The sequence below is a fragment of the Colias philodice genome, chromosome 26 (genome assembly GCF_061535455.1).
Source record: "Colias philodice isolate Cphi_HAF_F1 chromosome 26, ilColPhil1 Martin Lab GWU primary, whole genome shotgun sequence".
In the NCBI taxonomy this organism is placed as follows: Eukaryota; Metazoa; Arthropoda; class Insecta; order Lepidoptera; family Pieridae; genus Colias; species Colias philodice.
This window is the reverse complement of record NC_143111.1, coordinates 1,670,084-1,694,349: the sequence shown is the minus strand read 5'-3', so window position 1 is coordinate 1,694,349 and position 24,266 is coordinate 1,670,084. Positions and strand designations below refer to the sequence as shown.

Genomic DNA, 24,266 nt, shown 5'->3' with positions numbered 1-24,266 from the left:
TTCAGTACTTCATATTTATTTCAAAAATGTAAAGCATTTTTTTTATTCTATCCTATTTAATCTCATCTATATACAACTATTATTCAGGTTGGGATTTTTCAATTCCATTTTTAAAATATGTATTTGTTTTATCTGTGTACTAAGTCGGGAAAAACATTTTATTTACATACTAGAGGTCCGCCCCGGCTTCGCCCGTGGTACATATTTCACAATAAAAGGTAGCCTATGTCCTTTCTCGTGTATCAAAATATCTCCATACCAAATTTCATGCAAATTGGTTCAGTAGTTTAGGCGTGATTGAGTAACAGACAGACAGACAGAGTTACTTTCGCATTTATAATATTAGTATGGATTGTATAAATGTTTTTTTTAATAGTGGAAGTTTATTTCTCTACATGTATTCTAAAAATGGATAATCTGTGTTACATTGTTCATAAATTTTAACAAGTTCATTAAATACACAATGGTTAAATGTAATGTTTTAAAATAAAATATAAATATTAAATACTCAATTTAACTAACACATGCTCAACAAGAATAGGAAAATTTTACTTAATTTCGTTATTAACAAATTCAAACAACACAATAATTATAGTAACTAATGTTAAAAAATTACCAACACGGATATTATAGATCAATCAAAATCAGATTGGCATCAAAACAAATAAAAGCAATTCGTCAATAATTTGAAACCTTCTTTCAATGAAAGGCTCCGTTAATATTTAAACGGGATCCTTACAGGATAAATTTGATGTCCCTCTGTCCGTACATTTATCTGTTAAGGTCCTATTTCACGAATAATACAATATTCACAAGGGTAAAAATAATTACGGGATTTGTCATGATTTGTAATACAATAATACAATAATAAATTATAAAGCTGTAAACTCAGTAGAAAAAGTGGGTAGAGGTACTGAAAATTTGGCATCATCGTTTTTATCAGGTTTTGCTCCTGGAAGTGACCAAGTGGAACTGCCGGTTGCTGTCACTCTTGGCCCCATGTTATCATACGTGGGTCGTAATAAACATGTTCTACTCCGCCTTGGTAGTGTAGAGCCACCTCCCAATAAATCTGGATACTTTTCATTATGACCAGTTACGTGTACCGATATAAAAATATTGCCATAAGGCGCTGGCAACGCAAACTCTGCCGGAGGAGGCGGAAAGCCTCCAGAAGGACCTTCGATCGTAATCTGTACGGGTTCCATACAACGCTGGTTATCACTCTCCATCGATATCGATCGATCGAACATTTCAAATCCATATGAGGAACCCATCTCTGTACTGGTTCTATCACAACTAGCCGCTAAGGATGTATCTAAAAGCTTCTTTTCTTGGTCCGTAAAACTCCTACTAGGTGGTACTCTTCGTCGTCGAGTTTTCCAACACACGCAAGTGGCGATAAAACCGGTTCCCGCCATAGCAACCATGGACCCAGCAGCGATAAAGAAGTTAGAATAGTCTGGCGCGCTTCTGGCAGTTGCCATTCTTGCTTTAGGTAAGAAAATAGTCAAATACCCACTAGCTTCCCCTACCCTACTCGATGCAGTACACTTCCACTCTCCAGAAAATTCACTCGTGATATTATTAATAGTAATATTTATCCATTGAGCACTTTTATTTATAAAATCGTCTCTATATTCATTAAATTGTCCTACACTATGATTGTATATTAATATTTGGCTATCACTATCTGTATTATTCCTAATTTGTTTCTGATTAAATGTCCAAGAGATATGGGGTATTGGTTCACCTCTAACAAAACAACCGAAACTAATTTCTGCACCTATTTCAGTTCTTATTACCGAGGGACTAGTTATAGCGGAAGGCGGACACACTAAATCTTCACTCTTGAATTCCCTCCAAGACAGCTGACTCTTATCACTTGGTCCTCGACACACTACTTCTTCATTACCTAAATTACTAGTTAAAAACCACTCGTGAAAGTTTCTTAATCTGCAGTCACAGAACCAGGGATTATCTGACAAGGTGAGCGTCTTTAAAACTGGCAAGTTAAACGTATCTTGGTGTAAGTAAGATAAAAGATTTTGATGGACTTTAATAGTTTCAAGCGCCCGCAGATTCACGAATGCAAACGGGTGCACTTTCTTCAGATGGCAACGTACGAGTTCTAACTTCTTTAAATGTAGTAGAGGTGGGAATTGCTCGGCAACTAATTGGCTCAAAGGATTGTCGTTTAGGACTAGAAGCCTCAAACGTTCGTTCCCTTTGAACGTGTCAGGAGAGAGTTGTGTAAGATCGTTTCCGGAAAGGTCTAACTCTATCAAAATACGGAGCTCTCTGAAAGCGTTCGGATGCAAATAATGCAAATGTGTGGCACTTAAGTTTAACCGTTGCAAGTTTAATAATTCTATAGTGGCGAAAGCGTCTTCGTGTAATTCTCTTAAAGGATTGCCGTGGAGATCGAGAACTTGTATGTCTGAGGCTAAATGCGGTACTTCTGTAAGTGCGGCTGTTACACATGTTGCAGTTTTTTTGCCTGATGACCATTTGCAGTGGCATTCTATGATGTGAGCACAGTTCAGCCAGTCGCCTCCTGACGTATTGATTAGAAGAGTCAGTAATAAGCACCATAGTGCTCGAATGCCCATTTCATATCCCCTTCTTGTGTTAAGTACCTGGAACAAAGAAATGTATGTTAATTAAGTGTATTTTATATGAGATTTTTTCTCATAAAAATGCAGGAACTCGTCCTGTAAATCACTTCGTGTAAAGCACAAAAATATCTTGGAATAATACAAATAACATCATAATTTATAACAACATAACTTAGTAAATTCACTATACATAAAAACGAATCTCATGAAACTATCGCTTTTATAGCCATTGATATTAAAAATTCTATTTTGCAATTTACTCCTTCGTGCTCTAAAATTAAAACGAAAAACTGAAAATTTCCTATATATTCACGTATAATTTTTCATCGTTTGTCTCGTTCAAGAAAATCATTCTAAAATAGTACCTCAAATAGTACCTCATTGTTGAGTACTAATTTGTTTCAAGATGATCAGTCAAAGTTACAAGTTCAGGCGTCACGGGTATACAAATTAATTGGCTCTGGAGATCCCCTGTTAATGGTCTGACGGAAACTGTATCAATTACTGGCTACAACTAAGGAATATAATTGTTACATCATGTTTGGCGAAAACGAGAGTCATGGTTAGGTTGTGTAAGTTAAATAGTTACTTGCGTATTAGTATTATCACGAGGTGGGATTCAAACACGCTTATTTTTGTCAAAAACGAGATGCTGACAATATTTATAATTAAATCAAACTTTAAAATCGTGAAATTTTCAAAACCTCTTTTTTCAGCTCAGGCGTGTCTATGTAAGTAGTTGTAAAAAAGGAACACACATACATACAATGTAATATACATACAAAGAATACAGATGCAACGGTATAAATAAATTTCACAAATACAACCCTTCCTGTCTCCACCACATTCACACATCAAAAGTTGCCCTGAAATCAGTTCGACAAACTGCTATCATGTTAAAATTTTGTATCACGAACATTCTATAAGCAGTTCTGCATAATCCCCTATGCATTCCCACACTATTGGAGTGGAAAGCTAAACTTTATGGAAGCTTCGCCAACTCGGAATTTCCCAGGAGTGTGAAAATATTTTCTTCTGAAGATTTATTGCGGGCGGATTATTGCTGAGCCGTTCTTTATATGCTTAAATGGTATAGATTTGCGCTACAAAACATGAATTGGCTAAGATAGAATAGGAACTGTTAGGCCGGGAGATACTGACAGAAAATTATTATTTTTATTTTTTTGAATTAAGTATCAGTTATAGAAAGTACGATTGTATTTATTTATATTCATAGGTACATTCACCCAATCCGTTGTTAAACTAACATTTTCTTAATAAGTGAACAAATAGTAAGAAAAGGTTGGCTTTGACATGTTTTTATAACAAAACAGTAATATAAGTATTCCTGTTTTTTACAGTATAATATATTAAATAAAAGTATCCTTACTGGGCAATACGTGGCGTATCCATTTCACGTAGGAATTATATCATTTAAGGACCTGTACGTTATGGAAGGAATAATTATTATTTACTTGCCTGTAAAATGTAAATATATCGATAATCAAATTTTCTAGGCTGCATTTCCCACAAGATAAGATAAAATGAATCTGTTTCATAAACTCTTAGCCTTTAAAATTTTAATAACTACGAAGCAAGTGCCGCTAATTATACAGCTCTGACCATACATAGCCTAAAACGTAAACCTGTATGAACTTATGAAATTAGTTTGCACGGTTTAGGCTGATTATCAACGTGCGGGACCATTCAGCGGATTGTTTTTATTTAAATTTTAAAGTTGTAAGTAGTGATAGATTTGCAAAAGGTAGAAGGAGGAGATTTGTTTGTCTTCTTCTAATGGAAGGAGTAAAACAGAAACAACAAACAGTAGCGGTGGTCTTCTACAAAAATGTGATCGCAATTATTGAGCGTTTCATATATTGAAGAGATTAAAAGTTATTTTTAAAATCTAAAAAACTCGCCTAATTTGACCGTTACCTACTGATAGTAGTTTTTTCTGTACGATGTTAATAAATAATGAATTATAAACATTTAGTCATTTTACATACAAAAGTGTTTTATTATTTATACAAAGGAGAGGTATAAAAGTCGCGTTTATATTACTCGAGAATAAACAGCCTTATAGACCGGGAGATACTGACACAAAATTTCGAGTCATTTGTAACAGGATGGCGGTTCTACAGGGTTCTTAGTACGCAATGACAAAAAGAAAAATGATGGTGTGAACGCTGGTACCGGCGGCTTAGTCGCGTGGGCGTTAGTCGAAATCGTCGGAAAATAGCGAAAGTCAAACGATTTGTAACAGTATGGCACTTATTTTTCCTGGAAGTTTGAGGATCAAAGAATATAAATACAAAATTTCAAAGATCTAGGTGTTGGAAATCTTCACTTATATAAATTAATACTAAATTAATTTTTCAAGTATGACAGCACTTTTTCCCCCTACTAGAAGTATGGCAAATGTAATAATGGTCATATTTTATCAAATACTCTCCAAAAATCCAAATGCAATACTGGTACAAAAAGTTTGGCGAAATAAATTTTTTTTGCAGATTTTCGGCGGTATGGCGACCATTTGGAATCGTCCGAAAAGTATGGCATGGCGATTTTCGTAAATGGCTGCACGACGATGGTTACCTGTGCAAAAGTTAGCCTGGTACAAATGGTTGAATAATTGTTTTATTTAAATCAACATATTCGCGTCGGTATGGCGGGCTGTAAGTCACACCGGAAAAGTATGGCATGACACTACCGCCTACTTCTTTTTTATGGGCTATCGGTAAATACTAAAATTTTTGTGTTACAAATCGTTTGACTTTCGCTATTTTTCCGACGAGTTCGGCTAACGCCCACGCGACTAAACCACCGATACCAGCGATCACACCATCATTTTTCTTTTTATTATTGCGTACTAAGACCCCTGTAGAACCGCCATCCTGTTACAAATGACTCGAAATTTTGTGTCAGTATCTCCCGGTCTATTACTCGTCCACAGTATACGAAATTAGTTTACGTAGCTAAGGTCTGGTGTTTCGCTGAAACTGAATAGCTTTTAAGAGTCGTCTGCATAAATTTTGAAATATTCAATTTAATATGCTCGCTACTTATATCTTTATGAAGTGAGATAGTTGGTAGTGAAGTCGTGACATTGAGTTATATATGCAATAATTAATTTAATAAATTTCTAAGTATGCACGTATTATTTATAGAATAACATTTGTAGCAGTATTTTTACATAATATAAGATATGGATATTGTAATTGTCATTTTTATGTACCTACGTAGTACGTACATACCTATACGTTTATAAATTTGCTATTAATTAGTTTCTGCTGTAATACCAATATAGTAACGAGAAACTTTTAATAAGTATCATCATCACCATCAATTCATCATCATCATTAACAGCCCATGTTTGTCCACTGCTGGACATAGGCCTCAGTCATGGCACGCCTTGGAGCGCGGTCATCCGCTCGTTGTCGTTTTACTAAGTATAAATTCCTTTAAATCTATGTTCAAATTAGCGTTGAATATAATATGTTTGCCTTTACTCCTATGTCCAAATAAATGTATGCTCTAAAGAAAATTAAATTTTTTGAAGTGAAAACTTCTTTAGTGGCGTTGAGCACTTTTTCTGCAGTAATATAAAATCAGCAGGGTATAAAATCTTAAACTCGCGTCAGGACACGTGACCTGATCGAAAAAGCGTTAGACGGATACCATTCCAAAATATCAAACATGCTCAACGTTAATAATCAAGTTTTCACTTCTGCCGGCACTCCCGGAGTGCAACCCGTCTTTTTTTTATGTACTGTCTTTAGTAAATCAAAAAGCACTAGTAAGTCCAATCAATCTATGAAAATCTTTAACAAGGAGAAATAAAAACGCCCTTATCTATGTGATAATACCTGTTGAACCTAACCCAAGATCGAAGAAATATGTCAGAGCAATAAAATCTAACGTCTAGATCATTCCAATGTGAGTCTCAAGTGACAAAGTGAACGTACGATTTAATTCAAGCGTTGAATGCTGGAAAATATTCTAGCTTTTAGAATAATGTAAGAAATGAGTTTTTCGCATATGCTGTGAATGTTTTAATTTAATTTGAATGTAAGTATTTATATGTTTAAATTATAAATGCTCATGGTCTTCTTTTCAACAACTACAGAAATGACTACTTATTTATCTATACATAAACTAGCAGCTGCTTGTCCCAGCTTCACCCTGGTAGGTTATATTTTAACATTTTAACAATTATCATCTCAATTAACGCAGTGTGTCTCTTAGACACATAAAACTGAAAGGATAGAATGAATTCGATCGCTCTGGCGGTTCACGCGTGGCCGAGTTGGTTAGGCATCCGCCCCGGATTGGCGCGAAAGGATGCGGATTCGAGTCCCGCATCGTGATCGATTTTTTTTCTATTCTTTATAAATTTATAATTATCATCTGCATTGAAATGCCGAGGCAAATCCAACAGACCAAAATTCATTAAAGTCGATCCAGTCGTTCTTGAGTAAATAATAATTTATTACTGTTTGGACTGTTGTGTAATAATCACTGGTTCAACGGTTGTGACTAACAAGTCTTTCTTTTAAATTAAATAGATCAATTCACAAACAAGACACACACGTAATCAGCTTCTATCTGACCTTATCTATAATTAAGGAGCTCTATTAATTGACTTAGATTTTAATTTTAATTGAATCTTGTTAGCGTTTTTGCTTCTACAGTCTTTCTTAATTTTTATCCAATAAAGTAAACGAAAGGCTTCTTGGGAAAACAATTACAAGGCTGAGCAAGGTTCTTAATGTTCGAATCCCGGTGGATGTAATTAAAATAGAGCCTAGGTCTGGTAGTGAATAGGTAATCCTACCTACTCTAATATTATCCTACTTCATACTAATATTATAAATGCGAAAGTTTGTGAGGATGTGCATGTGTGTGTTTGTTACTCTTTCACGCAAATACTACTGAACCGATTACAGAGAAATTTTGCACACGTATAGAGGGTAACTTGGATTAACACATAGGATAGGTTTTATCCCGAAAATCCCAAGGGAACGGGAACTATGCGGGTTTTTCTTTGAAAGCGCGGGCGAAGCTGCGGGCGGAAAGCTAGTAATATGTAAATTGCGTATCTATAAGTTAAATTACAAAGAATAAAAACAATTATCTCTTACTAATTAATATTTTTAACTTTTTGATGCTCCTTCGCATTTAACCATTGTCGTACATGTCCTTTATATTCATGGTTGCCTGGAAGAGATTGTTTCTAAGCAATAATGCCACCTATTTATTATACACTTTCCAATTTATGTGCTGATTTCATTTCGATTCCTGGTAAATGTACAATAAAGTATCATAAATAAATAATAATTAAAATAAATTATAAATCGTAAAATGTATTAACTAGCTAATATAGTAATTATCTAATTTAGCCACCATTCTAAGATACAGGTAAGTTCGCTAAAAGTCAAATGTATCTCTAAGGGCTGATTTTAAATCCTTGGTTAAAACTTATCCGTCCAATAAAGTATTACACGATAATATAAAAATGTAACGTAACCTGTCAAATGCGGGCAATTAGAATATGTTTTTACCCGACTGCCAAAGAAGGAGGGTAATGTTTTTCGAGTGTATGTAAGTATGTATGTATGTCTTTTCCTTTTTGACCACCTGTAGCCTAAACGGCTTGATGGGTTTTGATGTATGAGGTATCGTTAGATTTGTCTTGATTACGGGAGTGTCATAGGATACATTTTATCCTAAAAGTCCCACGGGATAAAGACATAATAATAGTTTTACTCTTTTTTTAGTGTGCAGTCGGGTATTTTGTTTTTTTAATAATAATTCTTGTTAAAATGGTAGTTTAATACATTATTCGACGAATAAGTTTTATCCAAGCATTGAAAAATCGGTCCTTAATATTATAAATGTGAGTTTGTTTGTTCATCCTTCTTGCACTTCACATGAATGACAATTGTTTATTTTCTTCGATCACGCGAGCGAAGCCACTATTATAGCCATTATTAAAACTATTGATTCTATGATAATGTCTCACATTTGATAGTAAGAAGCATCCTTATTACTATTAATATCCAATCTATACAATAATTCATATACTGTTTAAAAGAAAATATTATTCTCATTAAAACCTAAATGAAAACAACTGCATACTCTACGTAGGACTATAGTCCCGTGTAAGCCTACTTGCATCGTAAGCACAACTAACCATAACTTATGCACTAACAAGTAACGCACTAAATAAGCTCATTTACTTGTCTGTAAATTATCTGAGCCAGACAGGCTGTGTAGAGCCAACTGCGACCGTTAAATATGCGGCACAAACTAGCTATTGATTTGCTTAGGAGTTATTTTGGAGCAAAAATAAAAAGTATTATTTTCAAAAACATACTATGTAATTATGTATTATATAATTAATAACATTTCCATAGAATGTCGTATATTATGTTATCTCTCCATCTCTATGTATTTATACCTTTATTCTTAATCATACAGCATTATAGTAAGTACCATTTTTCAGTATATTTAATACGATATGATGCAAGAAATTCTGATTGATCATTTATTTTTCCAAATAATCTAAGGTGAGTCTCTACATTTGAGAAGCACCTGACGATTATTAATAATCAAATACAAGTAAGAAGATAAATAATAATAAGAATTCAATAATGCTAATCATTTACCTTTCTATTTTTTATTTAATCGAGTCCATGTAAAAATACATAGAAAACAAAGTAAAATATGAATGGCAAATATTGGATAAGATGTTATAACGATAAAAAACAATTCATATTATAAATGTTAATTTATCAAATTAAAATAAACATGGAAAATGTAGATTTCTCCTTCATTTGTAACCCTTCCAACATTCATAAGCAAAATTAATAGTGCCAGTTAGTACAAATACTTATTTACTTAGTTCAAAGTTTACCGGGCTTTTAAAATAAATGAGTCTTTGAAAAACATCTCTATTTTATACGAAATACCTTGGTTTAAATTTCGCACATACTTACTACATTTTTGCTTTTATTCTCGTCTTTATAATGGACTAGGTTGAAATGTTTTTCTTGCGAACTTTATTATGCTGTAATGAGAAAGTTTTTCTAACTCCTGTTAGTTTTTATTTATAAAGTAAGCTATGTAATTAAGTCATTGTCTGTTTATCTATCTGTTTAACTCAACACTAAATCGTGTGCCGGATAATGTCTAGATTTATAAACTTTTTTTGTATTGGTTTAATATTAATATGCGCTACATGTCTCAATAATAAAATATTCTATTCAACGTTGGTGTTAATTATCTATAGTATAAATAAGTATTTATTTGTTAAGTTAGCGATGTTAAGCGAAAGCTTAGTATGGGATCGGATCGTGTGTGAAAATTGTCCTGAAATATTTCTATTTCATTTCTAAAACGTTTGAAAAAAATGGTGTAGTGCGACGTCAATAAATAAAATTTCGATTTGCAAAACTATCTTTCCTGTTATTTCTATAATCCAGTCAGTAGGTATTTATGCTCTACAAAAGGTGGCGTAGAAAATGTTTTGAAACGATATTGTTTGGGTATGAAAGGTTAATAAAAATCCAAGTTCTCGACCTTGACGGACCCAGGCGCTAGCCAGACGAAATTTCATGGTTGGAAATTAAAAATACAGACAATGAAACAGAAAATTTCAGCGACGATAATGAAGAAGCCACCATTAACCAGCCCGGGCCATCAAAAAGAATTAAAAAATGATAGCTGTACAATTTTTAAACAAAATTAAAATTATATGATTTGTGTAAATATTATTATTTCCGTCGCTTGTAACTTTTTACATTTAAGACTTACAGAATAATCATGTATGCAAAAAAGTAGGTAATTTTGTCTTCTTCGAACCCCTCATAGACACTTTTGTGATTTAGTAAACGATTGAGAAGTTATTTAAAATATACCTAATTTTAGCACCTTTAATTCAAGATGGCGGCTAGCGCCTGGGTCCGTCAAGGTCGAGAACTTGGATTTTTATTAACCTTTCATAACTAAACAATATCGTTTCAAAACATTTTCTACGCCACCTTTTGTAGAGCAGAGGATTTTACATTTCCCCACAGACTGGACTACTATAAGTTTAGCCTATGACGATTTTTATATTATTTTATCGTTAAATTATTAATTATTCCTTGAGATTAGCGATTTCCTTATATGTCTATTTACTGCATTAATAAATATCCATTTCCTTATTACAATTACCACAAAATAATAACAATACATTCAACGTCATAGTGATTTTTAGTAAGTTCAACGACCCGCTGAGGAATATAAATGCTGGTTGGCGGCGCGCCAGCCGCACTGCCATACTTGATGTAATTCCACCTTAGTTAATCACTGTCTCGGGATAATTACGATTTTTATAATTAATTACACATTGGCGATTCATTAAGGAACATTTTTTAGCTAGCTGTTGCCCGCTGCTTCGCTTGCGTAGTGAAAGGAATTAAGGAAATCTCGCATGGTGTCCGTTTCAGTCGGATTTCCGTGACAAAATCAATCGTATGTTATTTCTGAACTATGAAAACTATTTTTGTAACAAATTTCATCCAAATTGGTTTCGCGGTATAGTGAAGAAGAGACAGACAGATGTTATCGCGTAAAGTTATTTCTGAACTATGCAAACTATTTTTGTAACAAATTTCATCCAAATTGGTTTCGCGGTATAGTGAAGAAGAGACAGACAGACAGATGTTATATATTCAACATAAAAAAATTTATACTTTTAATCAATGTCTGACAATTTTCTTTTCGTAATGACAAATTGCTTATAACCTGCGGGAAATAAAGAATCTCAAACATACTGTTTCTATCTATACATGTACCTTTTAAAATCTTATCTATATCTCTGTAGTGGGTCTATTAAGAAAACATAATAAAAGTTACAACATAAATACAGGCTGCTAATTAAAACTGAATAAACAGTTTTGATGTTTTCATAATCTTTTAAATTTCAGTTCGAAATAAACCAAAAACAAATTTCAATATGAACTATAATAATTAAAAATAAGTAGAGCTATCAAAACATAGTGCATTAAAATTCGTTCGTTATAATTACAAAACGTAGAATTTTAATTTTCATCTATAAAAACACAGTCAGACTAATATTGTGATTTATCTTTTTTTTTAAGTGTAATTTATACAGAAATAGAACAAGCTTGTTTTGATAATATCTAGAATCAAAACTAAAATCTTATTTAATTATTTTTACTATAGGTTCAAAATATAGGTATTTTCCCAACAAACATAAAAATTTACTCTGAATCGGGTAATGTAACGGGTCGAAATTGAGAAAATATTATGTTTCGCGGCAAAAATATTAACCACTAGGAAGGTTCGATTTAAAATAGAAGAAAGACAATTGTATCTATAGATAGGGTAAAATGTACTATAGCATCTAAATCTACATAAAGCATCAAATATAGTCCAGCAGATGCAATGGTTTGTTTCCACAAATATATTATGCATTGCTTATCATAAGATAATATTAATTTAGTATAATACTATCACAAATAGGATAAGGTTAATTAGTCCTGAGTAAATTTGTTATTTAATCGGTATTATTAAAGTAAATAAGATTTGCTAACCTCTATAAAGGTTAGTCATTTTATACGTCGTATTTTTATATAAAATAGGTTTTATTAGTCACCTCGTACAATCAAATAAAACTATATTATAAGGATAAGTATTTGACTGGCCGGTTGGCTTGGTTGGTAGTGGCCCTGCCTTCCAAGCCAATGGTCGTGGGTTCGATTCCCACCTGGGGCAAATATTTGTGTGATGAACATAGATGTTTGCTCTGTGTCTGGGTATTAATGAAAAATGTTAAGTATTTATTTAAAATTATATATGTATGTTTATAAGCCATCAGGTATTCCATAACACAAGCGAAAGCTTAGTATGGGATCAGATCGTGCCGTGTGTGAAAATTGTCCTGAAATATTAATTTATATTTTATTTAATTAGTAGTTATCACTAAATAGTATAGAGCAAATTCGCTTCCCGTGTCTGTATGTATGTATGCTTAGATCTTTAACACAACGGATTTTGATGCAGTTTTTCATAGATTAAATGATTCAAGAAGAATGTTTTAGTATATAATTTATTAAGCTTTAGACAAAGCGAGCGATGCCGCGGGCGGAAAGCTAGTTTTAATTTTCAAATAGTTTAATACTAAGTAGTTTAATAATATTTACAAGTAGTTACTTAGTAATATCAAATTGAAAAATATGCTTAAAGCAGCTAACGCCGCGGCGAACACCTAGTTTCCAATACGTGTAAAGCCAATGCCCGATTCCCACTTGGCCGTCTGCCTACGGATTAACCTCGAAAACTAGCAAGTGTAAGAAACTGCTGAACTTTTCTTATAGCAGTCGAATTTATTGCGTGCCCGTCGCCAGGTAAGTCAGGAAGCTTTGCAATGTTTTGAGGTTAGGTCTACGATTGACCGATGATCGTTAAAAGCATTGATAAGAGAGACTAAGGGCCGATTTTTTCAATGCTTGGATAAAACTTATCCGTCCAATAAAGTATTACACGATAATTTTAAAATGTCACATAAACTTTCAAATACGGGCAATTATTAGAATACGTTTTTAAAATGGTAGTTTTATACATTATTCGACGAATAAGTTTTATCCAAGCATTGAAAAATCGGCCCTAAATTGAAGAGGCTTTTGACCGCTAAGAAGCAATTTCTTAAAGGGAACTTAGTTTATAGGAAAATAATTAAAATATTGAAAAGGTTAGTCATTTAGATAATACACTAGACATTAGATAAGTACACTGACTAAACAATGCAACGCGCTAACCGTAGACTTTACCAATATGAATGCCAATTTTAACGAATATCCGAGGAAAAACACATGATTACCCTTAAGTAAGAGCAGAATCTTCAAAAGAACGTACTTATTTTGATCAAATAATACTTACATTATCTACAATACTATAGAAATTCGCTATAAAAACCCATAATACCAAATATTCCCAGTAAAAACAGTTCGTACGAATTGAATTGCCGATATTCCAAATCTATCGATACAGATTCAGATCCCAACACTAAATAGGCTTAGGTTTATCCAGAAATTGAACGAAGTCTATTCGGAGGAAATTCCGTTCTGTATTATTATTGGGGTTTATTTTGTTACACGATACAACAAAATTAATTTCATTGTATATATTTAGTTAAAACTAAACTGTACATTAAAATATGTTATACAAGATCATTTGAAAGTGTGTTATGTGTATGTATTTTTGTATATAAATAATAAATTATGGAAATGAAAAAATATATACAAAAATTTTGTAACGGAACGGCTCAAGCATTTTAAGGTGAACTGTTTAAAGAGAAACATTGAAAGTTGTGAAAATTATAATGGTCTAAGATCCGAATATAAGTCGAAATGCAACGGCGTGATAATAGAATGAGACCTTAAAGATTTTTTTTTCATCATCCTATCAAGTGAAAGTAACTGGTACCGACATAACTGTTTATACCTACCAACCTAGCCGTTTGTCCCGGTAAATATTAGAAAACGACTATGCCTGCATATTCTGTAGGTTTCATACTTTAAGTCTATTATAATTTTTTTTTATTATGTTGATACTGCAATTAATTAAAATAAATGTTTTTTTTTTAATTCATTAAAAATATCCTGTCAAGGATTTTCCCAGTCAACCCATTTTTAATACATTTTTTAATACACTAAATTTATTATAAAATTGGTCTCATTCTATTATCACGCCGTTGCATTTCGACTTCTATTCGGATCTTAGACCATAAGATATTGTAGCGAAAACATTAACGAGAAAGTCAACAAAAGAAGAGCATTTGTGCCGAGCACACGACGTGTCAGAAGTGAAACTTCTTTGGCAAGATTCAAAGATACCAAAATCGTCGCCTAACTCCATGACGTGACGATATTTCCATGACGCGATCTTGAAATTTTACTCTCATCGCGTCTAAAGATTTTCACTTCAATATTTTTCTCGTGTGGAAATACCCGGGAGCAGAATCACGGAAAAGATAAATAATATTATATCATCATCATCTTATATATAAAATTCTCGTGTCATAAAATTTTCTGTGCATATCGGGTAAGTCTGAGAATCGGCCAACATCTATTTTTCATATGTACCACGGGCGAAGCCGGGGCGGACCGCTAGTATAATTATAAAATCTACATCAAACGTAAAGTTAAATAAAGAGGTTTCAACAAATTTAATTTGAAACATCTTAACAGAAATAAACAACAAACATTGATTCAATCCGAAAGTTTTTTGATTATGAAAATAATTTGATCGATCCATAACAGCAATATTGGCAATTCATATAAAACATTTCTATTGAGATCATCTGTTTACGGAACGTAAATTCAATTAATATAATGGAGGCTTTAGCTAAAATTCCAATAAAGTTAATTACACGAAGATAAACATTTTGTCATGGCGTCAAATCGAGTGAACAGCTTTGTTGGTACTAAAATACCGAAGTGTTTTGATTATATAGTGAAGTCCCGTGTCCCCGTAGTGGGGTAAGAGGCAGATGCATTATTCATACATCTGTTTCACTGATTGATTTTCTTTAGGGACAAGTAGGTGATCAGCCTTCTGTGTCCTGCCAGACCGAGACATTTTTTTTTTCTTCGTCTCCACCGGGAATCGAACCCAGGACCCCACGGTTCTTCAGTATTGGTTAGGTAGACTGGTTATTAGAAAGAAAACTTTGTCCTAACACCGCAACTTAATGAAAAAAAAAAGATAAAATATATGTCTAAAAGGAAAACTATTCAGTGTGTGTAGAATGAGATGCAGCTTTAAATTTCAGTATTGTATATCGATCAATTAATAATTAAACTATAAATAAATATAAAAAAAATGTATGCGTGTACTAGAGTACATAGTGTAAGAAGTGAAACTTCTTTATGACCTTAAAAATGTCACGAGTATGGCGTAACGCAAAAATGTCACGCGTACGACGTAACGTAACGCAAAAATGTTACACAAAATTTTTGTCCAACCTGATAAAGAAGTTTCACTTCAAAAAATTACTTCAGTGAAACGAGTCTAATTAAATGCTTCGAACTAAAATGGTTTCAATCGATATGTCATATCTTTAAATAAATAGATAAAAATGTTTAGTTTGCGCAGACTTGTATTAAAGTCCTATCTACCACATACGTGAGGCTCACAAAACAGCCTTATTCTGGTAAAGAACGAGATAAAGTAAAACGTTTTAAAAACGTCATGTCTTGAGTGCTTTCAGCGCGAGTGTTCTCGTAAACATATTGTCAGGTGTTTAACTGTCACGCCCGGGTACGTTTATATCAACTTGTAAACGTCTGTAAACAATTTTAACCTAGTTTGAAGGTTTGATGTTTTTTAAGAAAAAAAAGACGGGTTGCACTCCGGGAGTGCCGGCAGAAGTGAAAACTTGATTATTAACGTTCAGCATGTTTGATATTTTGGAATGGTATCCGTCTTACGCATGGAATATAAGGGCAAAAAAAAAAAACATCCGTCTTACGCTTTTTCGATCAGGCCACGTGTCCTGACGCGAGTTTAAGATTTTATACCCAACGCCGCTAAAGAAGTTTTCACTTCAAAAATAAAAAGGAAAGAAGAAGACGCATATATTCATCATTCCGCATTTATAGAATTGTTATCTCTAACAAGTACACAATGATTGTCGTATAAATATGTAGGTAAACTCTTTCGTTATTTATAGTTAACTCAAACTCATTTTTTCAAGAAACGATAAAAGAGTCGCTCAATATTATTTTATTTGAGTATTGCATTGTAAAGTTAACCGTTACAAAGTAGAGATTGGTTAACGCAACATATTAATATAATTATATTTGTTTTGTTAATTTTACACTTTGATACAATAAATTTCTGAAAATGAATATGCAAATGATATTATGCATTTTAGACATTAAATTATTTGCTACGGAAACTCCTCGAAGTTTATGTAGTCACAAAATAGACAAATCTATATTGTAAAGCTGAAAAGCTATATATCATCACGCTTAGACCAACAGGAGCGGAGCAATGCGGGTGAAACCGCGGGGCACAGCAAGTAATTAATATCCATTAAAAGAAGGAATATCTACTTATCTTTTCTTATTTCAAACTAGCGGTCCGCCCCGGCTTCGCCCGTGGTACTTACGTTTTCTCTACATAAAAACCATCCTCGTACTTCAAGGAATATAATAAAAAAAGAATTATCGAAATCGGTTCAGCCGTTCTCGAGTTATGCGCTTACCAACACATTTTGCGATTCATTTTTATATATAAGAAGATTATGTCTTGTTCAAAACACAATAATATCTATAGTCTACATTGTGTTTCAGAATGAAATGCCACAGACTTAGAAACAATTAGACTGTACTGTGATAAACGAAATGACGTGTCTACGAAGTTTTATTGCTCTGTAAAACTTTTCATTAATCGTATCCGTTTGTCTGTGGATTTTAATTTGGAAGGAAACATTTAAAATTGGATAACTTCTTTTTGCTTATTTATTGGCACATGGGAATGTACATTTTATTTTTCTTAGGTTGAGATTGCGAGATTTACATTCATTACATTATACAGGCTGTCCCACTATTGGTATACTAAGCGCGAAGGGACTTGTAGTTTTGCATACCCTGATCACGTAAAAAATACTTAAACAACAAAATTACGTCAAAAATTGTTTACTTAATTTTTCCTAAAAAAAAAAAACAAGTTTTCTTCTCTAGATTCGCGCAGCCGGCATATACCGCTTCTCTAATGTGAACACATAATCTTAGGCGCGGGTCAAACACAAGCGGCGCGGGCGCGGGCGTGCCATAAGCGCACCTCTTGAATCTGTTTTGCACCACGTCCTTCTTATACATTTTGTATGAAAGAATGTTGGACAGGCGTCGAGACGGCACGCCACGGTTGTGCCAAGGTTGCGCCGCCTTTCCAAAATTATTTCATACAAAATGCCAATAGCGCACCCGATGCACGCCGGCAGCGCGCCCGCGCCGCCTGTATATGTCCCGCGCCTTAAACGATAGCTCACGTGCTGGTGGCAAAGCTGGGCGGTTGCTTGTTATGGGTGGACACTTGGAGTTTTAAGAATTCATCTATTTGAAAAAAAAAATAAAATGTGTCTGGAGTGTATGGAATTTATAAGTATTTTTTACGTACTCAGCGTATGCACAACTATAACCTCCTTTGATCTTAGTATACCGATGGTGGGACATCCTGTACTTTTGGTGTACTTTTTTCGGATAATTAGGTGAGTAAACTTCAAGTTTCGTTAGAAGAATAATTTTATCATTATCATTATTTACACATAAAATTCCGATCTAGAGCCTTGTTGTAACGAACTAAAACTCAAATAAAGTTTAAACTAAACTCGAACTAAAGATGGATTTCCCTTAATATCATTATAAAAATGTAATGAAAGACACAATTTGAACATTCAATTCTGTTCTCAAAACGAAGAATAGACGTTCTTCAAATAATAAAAATAAAAATTTAACCAATTAAAAGTTTCTAAAACATTTAAAGATATATGAGCTACAAAGATACAAGCATGTTTCGATTCAATTATAGTAAATATATTACAGAAAACAGAATGTATTTCGAAACTAGAGCTTCAATATACATATTTTGATTTGTTAAAATAGCTTAAATTTATTGCACAAGCCGGGTTGCAAGTGCGATGCAATTTAGGTCATGTCATGTGAAAAATATGTAGATAGAAGACACTGCAACTATGTAGGCTTGTTTTGGTTGTTTACAGATTTTGGAAAGTAAAGTCCTTGTTTTTCTTGAGTATATAAATGGAAATTTATTGTATCATCTTCTTTATTGTATCATGCTAGTAATACAGTGTGTAATCGTTAAGTGTGCACAGGCGATTATTCCGTAACTATTACAGATATCAAAAAGCTTTAAATTTCGATATCAGTTTAAAGTTGTTTGATATCTGCCATAGTTGCGGAATAATCGCTTGTGCACACAACGATTACACCCTGTATGCAAGAGATAAATAAAAATCTCTACTGATATTATACTGTACTTTTACTAATGACACTGGGCAAAATTAGTTAAAACCTTATCTTCCTTAGCTGCCGCCATTTGTGCAATTCACATACAGAGGCATACTTTTGGTTTTAATTTTATATTTAATTTTATAAAACCAACAATTGTACAATATAGAGTAATAGGTAATTCAATAATCATACCTTATACCTTAAAATATAAATCATATTTAAATCTTTAAAATGTACAAATGCCAAACAATACAAACTTTCGAATTACTTCCCAAGCTACCCTAATAATTTTAAACTAAAGTTTGGAAAATCCAAAAGTGCACGACTCATAATGCTCATTTGACTATGAAATATAAAAAAAAAAAAACTTATTGTAGTTTTCGTTTTTTATTAATTGCAATTAAACGACACTGAATTAATTAATCATTCGCATTCAGTGACCTACAATCGTCGATTAGAATATTTAAAAAAACAATTTAACTCAAATGATGGATTTTTTCACAAGTTATAGTGTTTTCAGGTTTCACACATGACGGACAGGAAAATTTTTTGACCTATTTCGGTGTTTTTTTCCAATTCTATTGAAGTAAATCAATTTTTAAAAAGTATGGGATTAATCTCCATTAAATTATCTCGACAAAATATCTTGATTCCGTGAACTAACAAGGCTATAATAATAAGAATAGCTGCAAAAATGAGGCGAAAAAAATTTTTCGATCGTAAAGCACTCTCTGATGCTTCGCATCATGAGTCGTGCAATACAAGTGTTCGTAAACTTGGACAAAAGTAAATCTGAAACTTTGCACATCACGTTGGATCTACGTTATCTCGTAAACTCATAAGCCAAACTAATTATTATCGAGAGTAATATAGAAGGATATTATAATATCTCTATTATAAAAATGAATTGCCAAATAAGTTGTTAAGCGTAAAACTCGAGGACAGCTCGATCAATCCGGCAATTTTTTTTACGTTTTTGTTATGGTATGTTCTAATGGAGTGAAAACACGAAAAATAAGTAATAGTGCAGAACATTTAGTAAATATATAAAATCTGACTGACATATTATCAACTTAACACTGCAGGAAAGACGCTGGTTCGTATCCCGCTTAGTAATCGATTTTTTCTCTTCTTTTAAATTTTAAATTTTTAAAATAAAAAGCAATTGGATTCTATAAAACTGAATATTAAATTTGAATGTTGTTTTAATAACCTTGAAAGGTCAAAAAATAATAAGTAAAATGGATTTTTTAAAGCTTAATCGATAAAACATCACAAAGAAATGAGTTCTGGTTAGCTCTTAGCAAAATATAGTCCTAATGTATATGATTTTCTTTAAATTACACCCATTTGGTTTGTTTGAAATTTAATTAGGGAATGCGTAAGTCGTAATTAAAGGGTCTTTATTTCACCCTCTGTTGCTTGATCTAAAGGCCCACAAAACCCTTTAGCCAGCTGTATATGACAAAGTAATTATTACGCTGTTTTATTGTCAGACTAAAGGGCTAAGAGCTTGTGAGTTTTAAACTGTATATTTAACAATAGAATAGCTATAAAACAGTGAGCATCACGCAAGCGAAGTCGGTCATAATCGAGTATTGATTGCTTCTTATTCTTTTAAATATTAAAAGTATTAATATTTAATAGTTTACATACATGAGTATGAAAAATTAAATGAGTTTTCCGTGTATCTATAAATTTCGCACCAATTTCCTGGACTTACTGGTACAGAATTTTGTACCGTACGTCCTTTCTTTTTTATGAAAAAAAATTATGAAGCTATGCGATTACTACTTTAATCTTATAAGTCAAATCCGTATCCCTTATATAATATTATGTTCATATTATAAACCTCGTATTTGAATCATTTTAATATAATATGGCGTGGGTTTAAACATCTAATCATACATAGCAGACTGCCATCTTGACTTCCGAAACGTGTAAAAAACATGTAAATATTATGGAGTGATATACTTATAGTATTAGGTCTATCAATTCTAGATAGTATTTAGAAGACTTCACAGTTTATGCCCTCAACTTACAAGGCCTAGAACTTTTCTAGGTCACTTTAGGAAATAGTAGTAAAGTTGAACATTTGCTACACATCTGTCGAAGTCGCGTTCAGAATGTAAATTATCTAGACAGGGTTTAGCATATTTATAGAGCTAAGAAAATAGACGTGACTTTTTCTTTATGTTTGGGTCTAGCCTAAATATGATTAGACTATATTTCAGATCTTCGGAAAGTTGATCTCACTTTATCGTAGCGTGTATCATATAGGATTAGTATTAACTCAACATATTTACAGTGGGTACTGTATTTCAAAATACGTAATATGATTTACATGAAAAGGCATACACTTAAAATAAAATTATACACATAAAATAACAAAGTTACTTTCCGTTACATTTTTAAATTTTAGTATAAACTAGCTTCCTCCCACGACTTTGTACATGCATCCCGTTTTTTCCCGTTCCCTTAAGAATTTCGGGAAATCCTTTCTTAGCGGACGCCTACGTCTTAACATCTGCATGCCAAATTTCAGTCGATCCGTCCAGTGGTAGCGGCTGTGCGTTCATAGATCACTATGTCAGTCAGTCAGTCACCTTTCAGTTATATATATTTAGATATTACATCCTAAGAATGCGTTACAGATACTATAAACTAAAATTATAACCAGGAAAGATTTGAGTCTTTAATTCTATTCACTCCAACGTATACGTACTCGTAACTCTACTATGACCGTAATAGAAACGTGTCAGGATCGGGTCTCGGGAAGCAACACGATATGCTCTACCATTGCTCTACTATGCCCACAAGAACGTATCAATTACGTATCAACGCCGTATGTATGGACAATTGTTGACGCTCCGTGCATGCCACGTGACGGTGCTGATCGGCAACGTATTCATTTATTCCTAACAGCTATTTTTACAATAATTACATAATAAATCAAACCCCAAATTAAAAGGAATCTATAAAACATATTATGACAAAAAAAGACGTGTGGCACTCGGGGACTGCCGCGGTAAAGCTATTTATGGCATGCTATGCCTTCAAGCCACACCTCCGCGCCCGTCGGAGTGGGGAGCGTGAGGTTTTTCGTTACTAAATTTCTGGATTCGGTTCCCGCGCTCAAGGCCGGCGATAGAAGCTATGCAATAGCTTAAAAATTAAGTCTGAATACATTTTTTTCGTCTGAATACATTTTTTTTGTCTGACTACATTTTTTTTGTCTGATACCTTTCTGTTACAGACTGAATACATTTTTTTTGTCTGATACCTTTCTGTTAAGGACATAATACGTTGTAATGGATAGAGTTCTAATGTTCGTAAAGAATAATATCAAAAATTACTTGACTATTGAAACTATTTGATACAATTTCAGTATTACAGCTTGACATATTTAAGCCCAGGTAAAGCCAGGACGAGAAGATAGTCTGCTTAAAGAGCACCTGTTATTTCCTTGATACATTTGCTTGAACGCGTGGCAGTGAGACGTCTTCACTTTAGTTTCCGATGTAAAATAAATCTTGAAAGATCTGGCAATGTTATTATTTTCGTTACCTTCATTGAATTCAATGTAATTTATAAATATCTGATGAATTTGAAAATAAAAGGATAAAAATATTTCCCGCTTCAATCACATTTCCCTCTTTCGTTTCTTTTTTTCAGATATTTAAGTATTTATGCCTAACTACAGAAACACGGAACTCTACTGGATGATAATCATTCAAAATAATTAAAAGAAATCCTTAAAAAAATGCATAAATTTCAAAATATACCTACAATTTAAACTCTACAAAAAGCAGCTATCAAACCGATCCTACCGAAAAATGGCTACTCCTAAATCATGAAAATAAATAAAATTAATTTTGTTCTAAATGTGAATAGAAACTGAACCAAAATCATGAAATTAATTTCCAATCGTGAGAAAGCTAAATGGGTATTTAGTTATTAATATATTGTATCTGAAACATCATTAGCTCTTGATTCTTGTCAAATACAGATCATACACAATAATTGAAATGTTATAATTGTACTGGATTTAATTTAAATAAGTAATTTATAATGACAATTGAAATTTAAAAATATTTTAAAACATAATATTCTTCTGAAGACTGTAACGATTTGAACGATCTCAATTATTCTTTTCTATCCAATAAAAACAACCAAAATGCCAGTTAATCCACCATAATTTTTCTTTAGAAACAATAAAAATATAACACCAATTAGAAAAAGCTAATGCACTTAAAAGCTAGCAGGTCTATTACGTTTAAATAACTGTTTGGAAATATTTTTCATTTGAAAATACATAACTGTGATCTATTGTAGAGCCATTTTAATAGGCAACATTTGACAGTTCAACAAAATTCAACAACGTAACCTAGTAACCACGACATAGAATAACATGATATTTCGTTTTGTTAGAACTGCACATTTGTTTAACTTTTTTCAATTACGATTACATATTTATAATAATAATGACCGATAGAAGTAATTTTAGGACTTGATTTTACTGATAAACCATTCTAAACATAATGAACAATTTCTGATTTAAAGAACTGACGTCGCTACAATTTTGTGTCAATAAACCTTTTTTCTTTTTAAATACCAGAGACGTTACTCTAAAAATCGAAATCTGACATCTAGAATCGAATGCATTGATTACTTGGGAATAAAAATTATCATAAATTATTGACATGTGTTTCAAGTTCGATTGACAAATGTTTCAAGTCCGTATCGATTAATTCACTTTAATCGATGTTTTTAAGCAGGTTACCACCCTATGAAGATAAAATTGATAGACGTCAAATGTTGCCTATTAAATTGGCTCTACTATAATTATTTAAACTCGTTATGTTACGTCGGTTACGTTTACTCCAAATACATAAGCAATAAAATACTTTGACAGAAATAAATATTTAGAAATAAAGAAAAAAAAATATTCAGTCTTAAAAAACGAGGCTCTATATCTCTATAACTACAAAGTAATTACATAAGAAATGAAAACGAACCAACTCATTAATTAAATTACGCGAAACATTATAGAAGTAGTAACGCGCGAAGTATTAACACAATCAAAATCAATATTATTCATACGTATTTTAACACAATATATCCTTGAAACAAAATGCTTACATTATTTAAAAAAAAATCCACTATTTACACGAATCTTTTTTAACAATTAAAAAGGTTGCAAAGGTTAATGACACAACTAATTGATTCAATTAAGAGCTATCACTAGTATACAGGTGTGAAATACTTACGTTTTCTTACACACACACACACACACAAACATGTATCACATTTCGGCAATTAATCGGCCGATTTGTTGACAACGTGTTGACGTGCTAACGCGACGCCCGTCCGCGCCTGTCTGAGCTCACTAGACATGGGTAGGTAATGTGTGTAATAGTACAAAAGTAATATCACTTTGACACGTAATGCAACATCACGCATTACGCATCAGTTACAAACATCACTCGCATCACTCGCTTTTTTTTATTTTGTTTTACATTTGCTTGCGTTCATTACAATTATTAACAAACAACACAAAGTACGTGGCCAAGTATGAAGGAAAATCAACTACATTTTT

At 32.7% G+C, this 24,266-nt stretch overlaps 1 protein-coding gene across 1 annotated transcript; it reads right to left on the bottom strand.

The window, feature by feature from the left end:
* Positions 1–624: 624 nt before the first annotated feature.
* LOC149476753 (leucine-rich repeat, immunoglobulin-like domain and transmembrane domain-containing protein 2) lies at positions 625–24,052 on the bottom strand. Its single transcript, XM_089711203.1, has 2 exons — positions 23,938–24,052; positions 625–2,639 (listed from the first exon to the last, which is right to left on the bottom strand). The coding sequence occupies exon 2, from the start codon at positions 2,610–2,612 to the stop codon at positions 873–875; it is 1,740 nt and encodes a 579-aa protein (XP_089567329.1). The 5' UTR covers positions 2,613–2,639; positions 23,938–24,052; the 3' UTR covers positions 625–872.
* Positions 24,053–24,266: the final 214 nt, after the last annotated feature.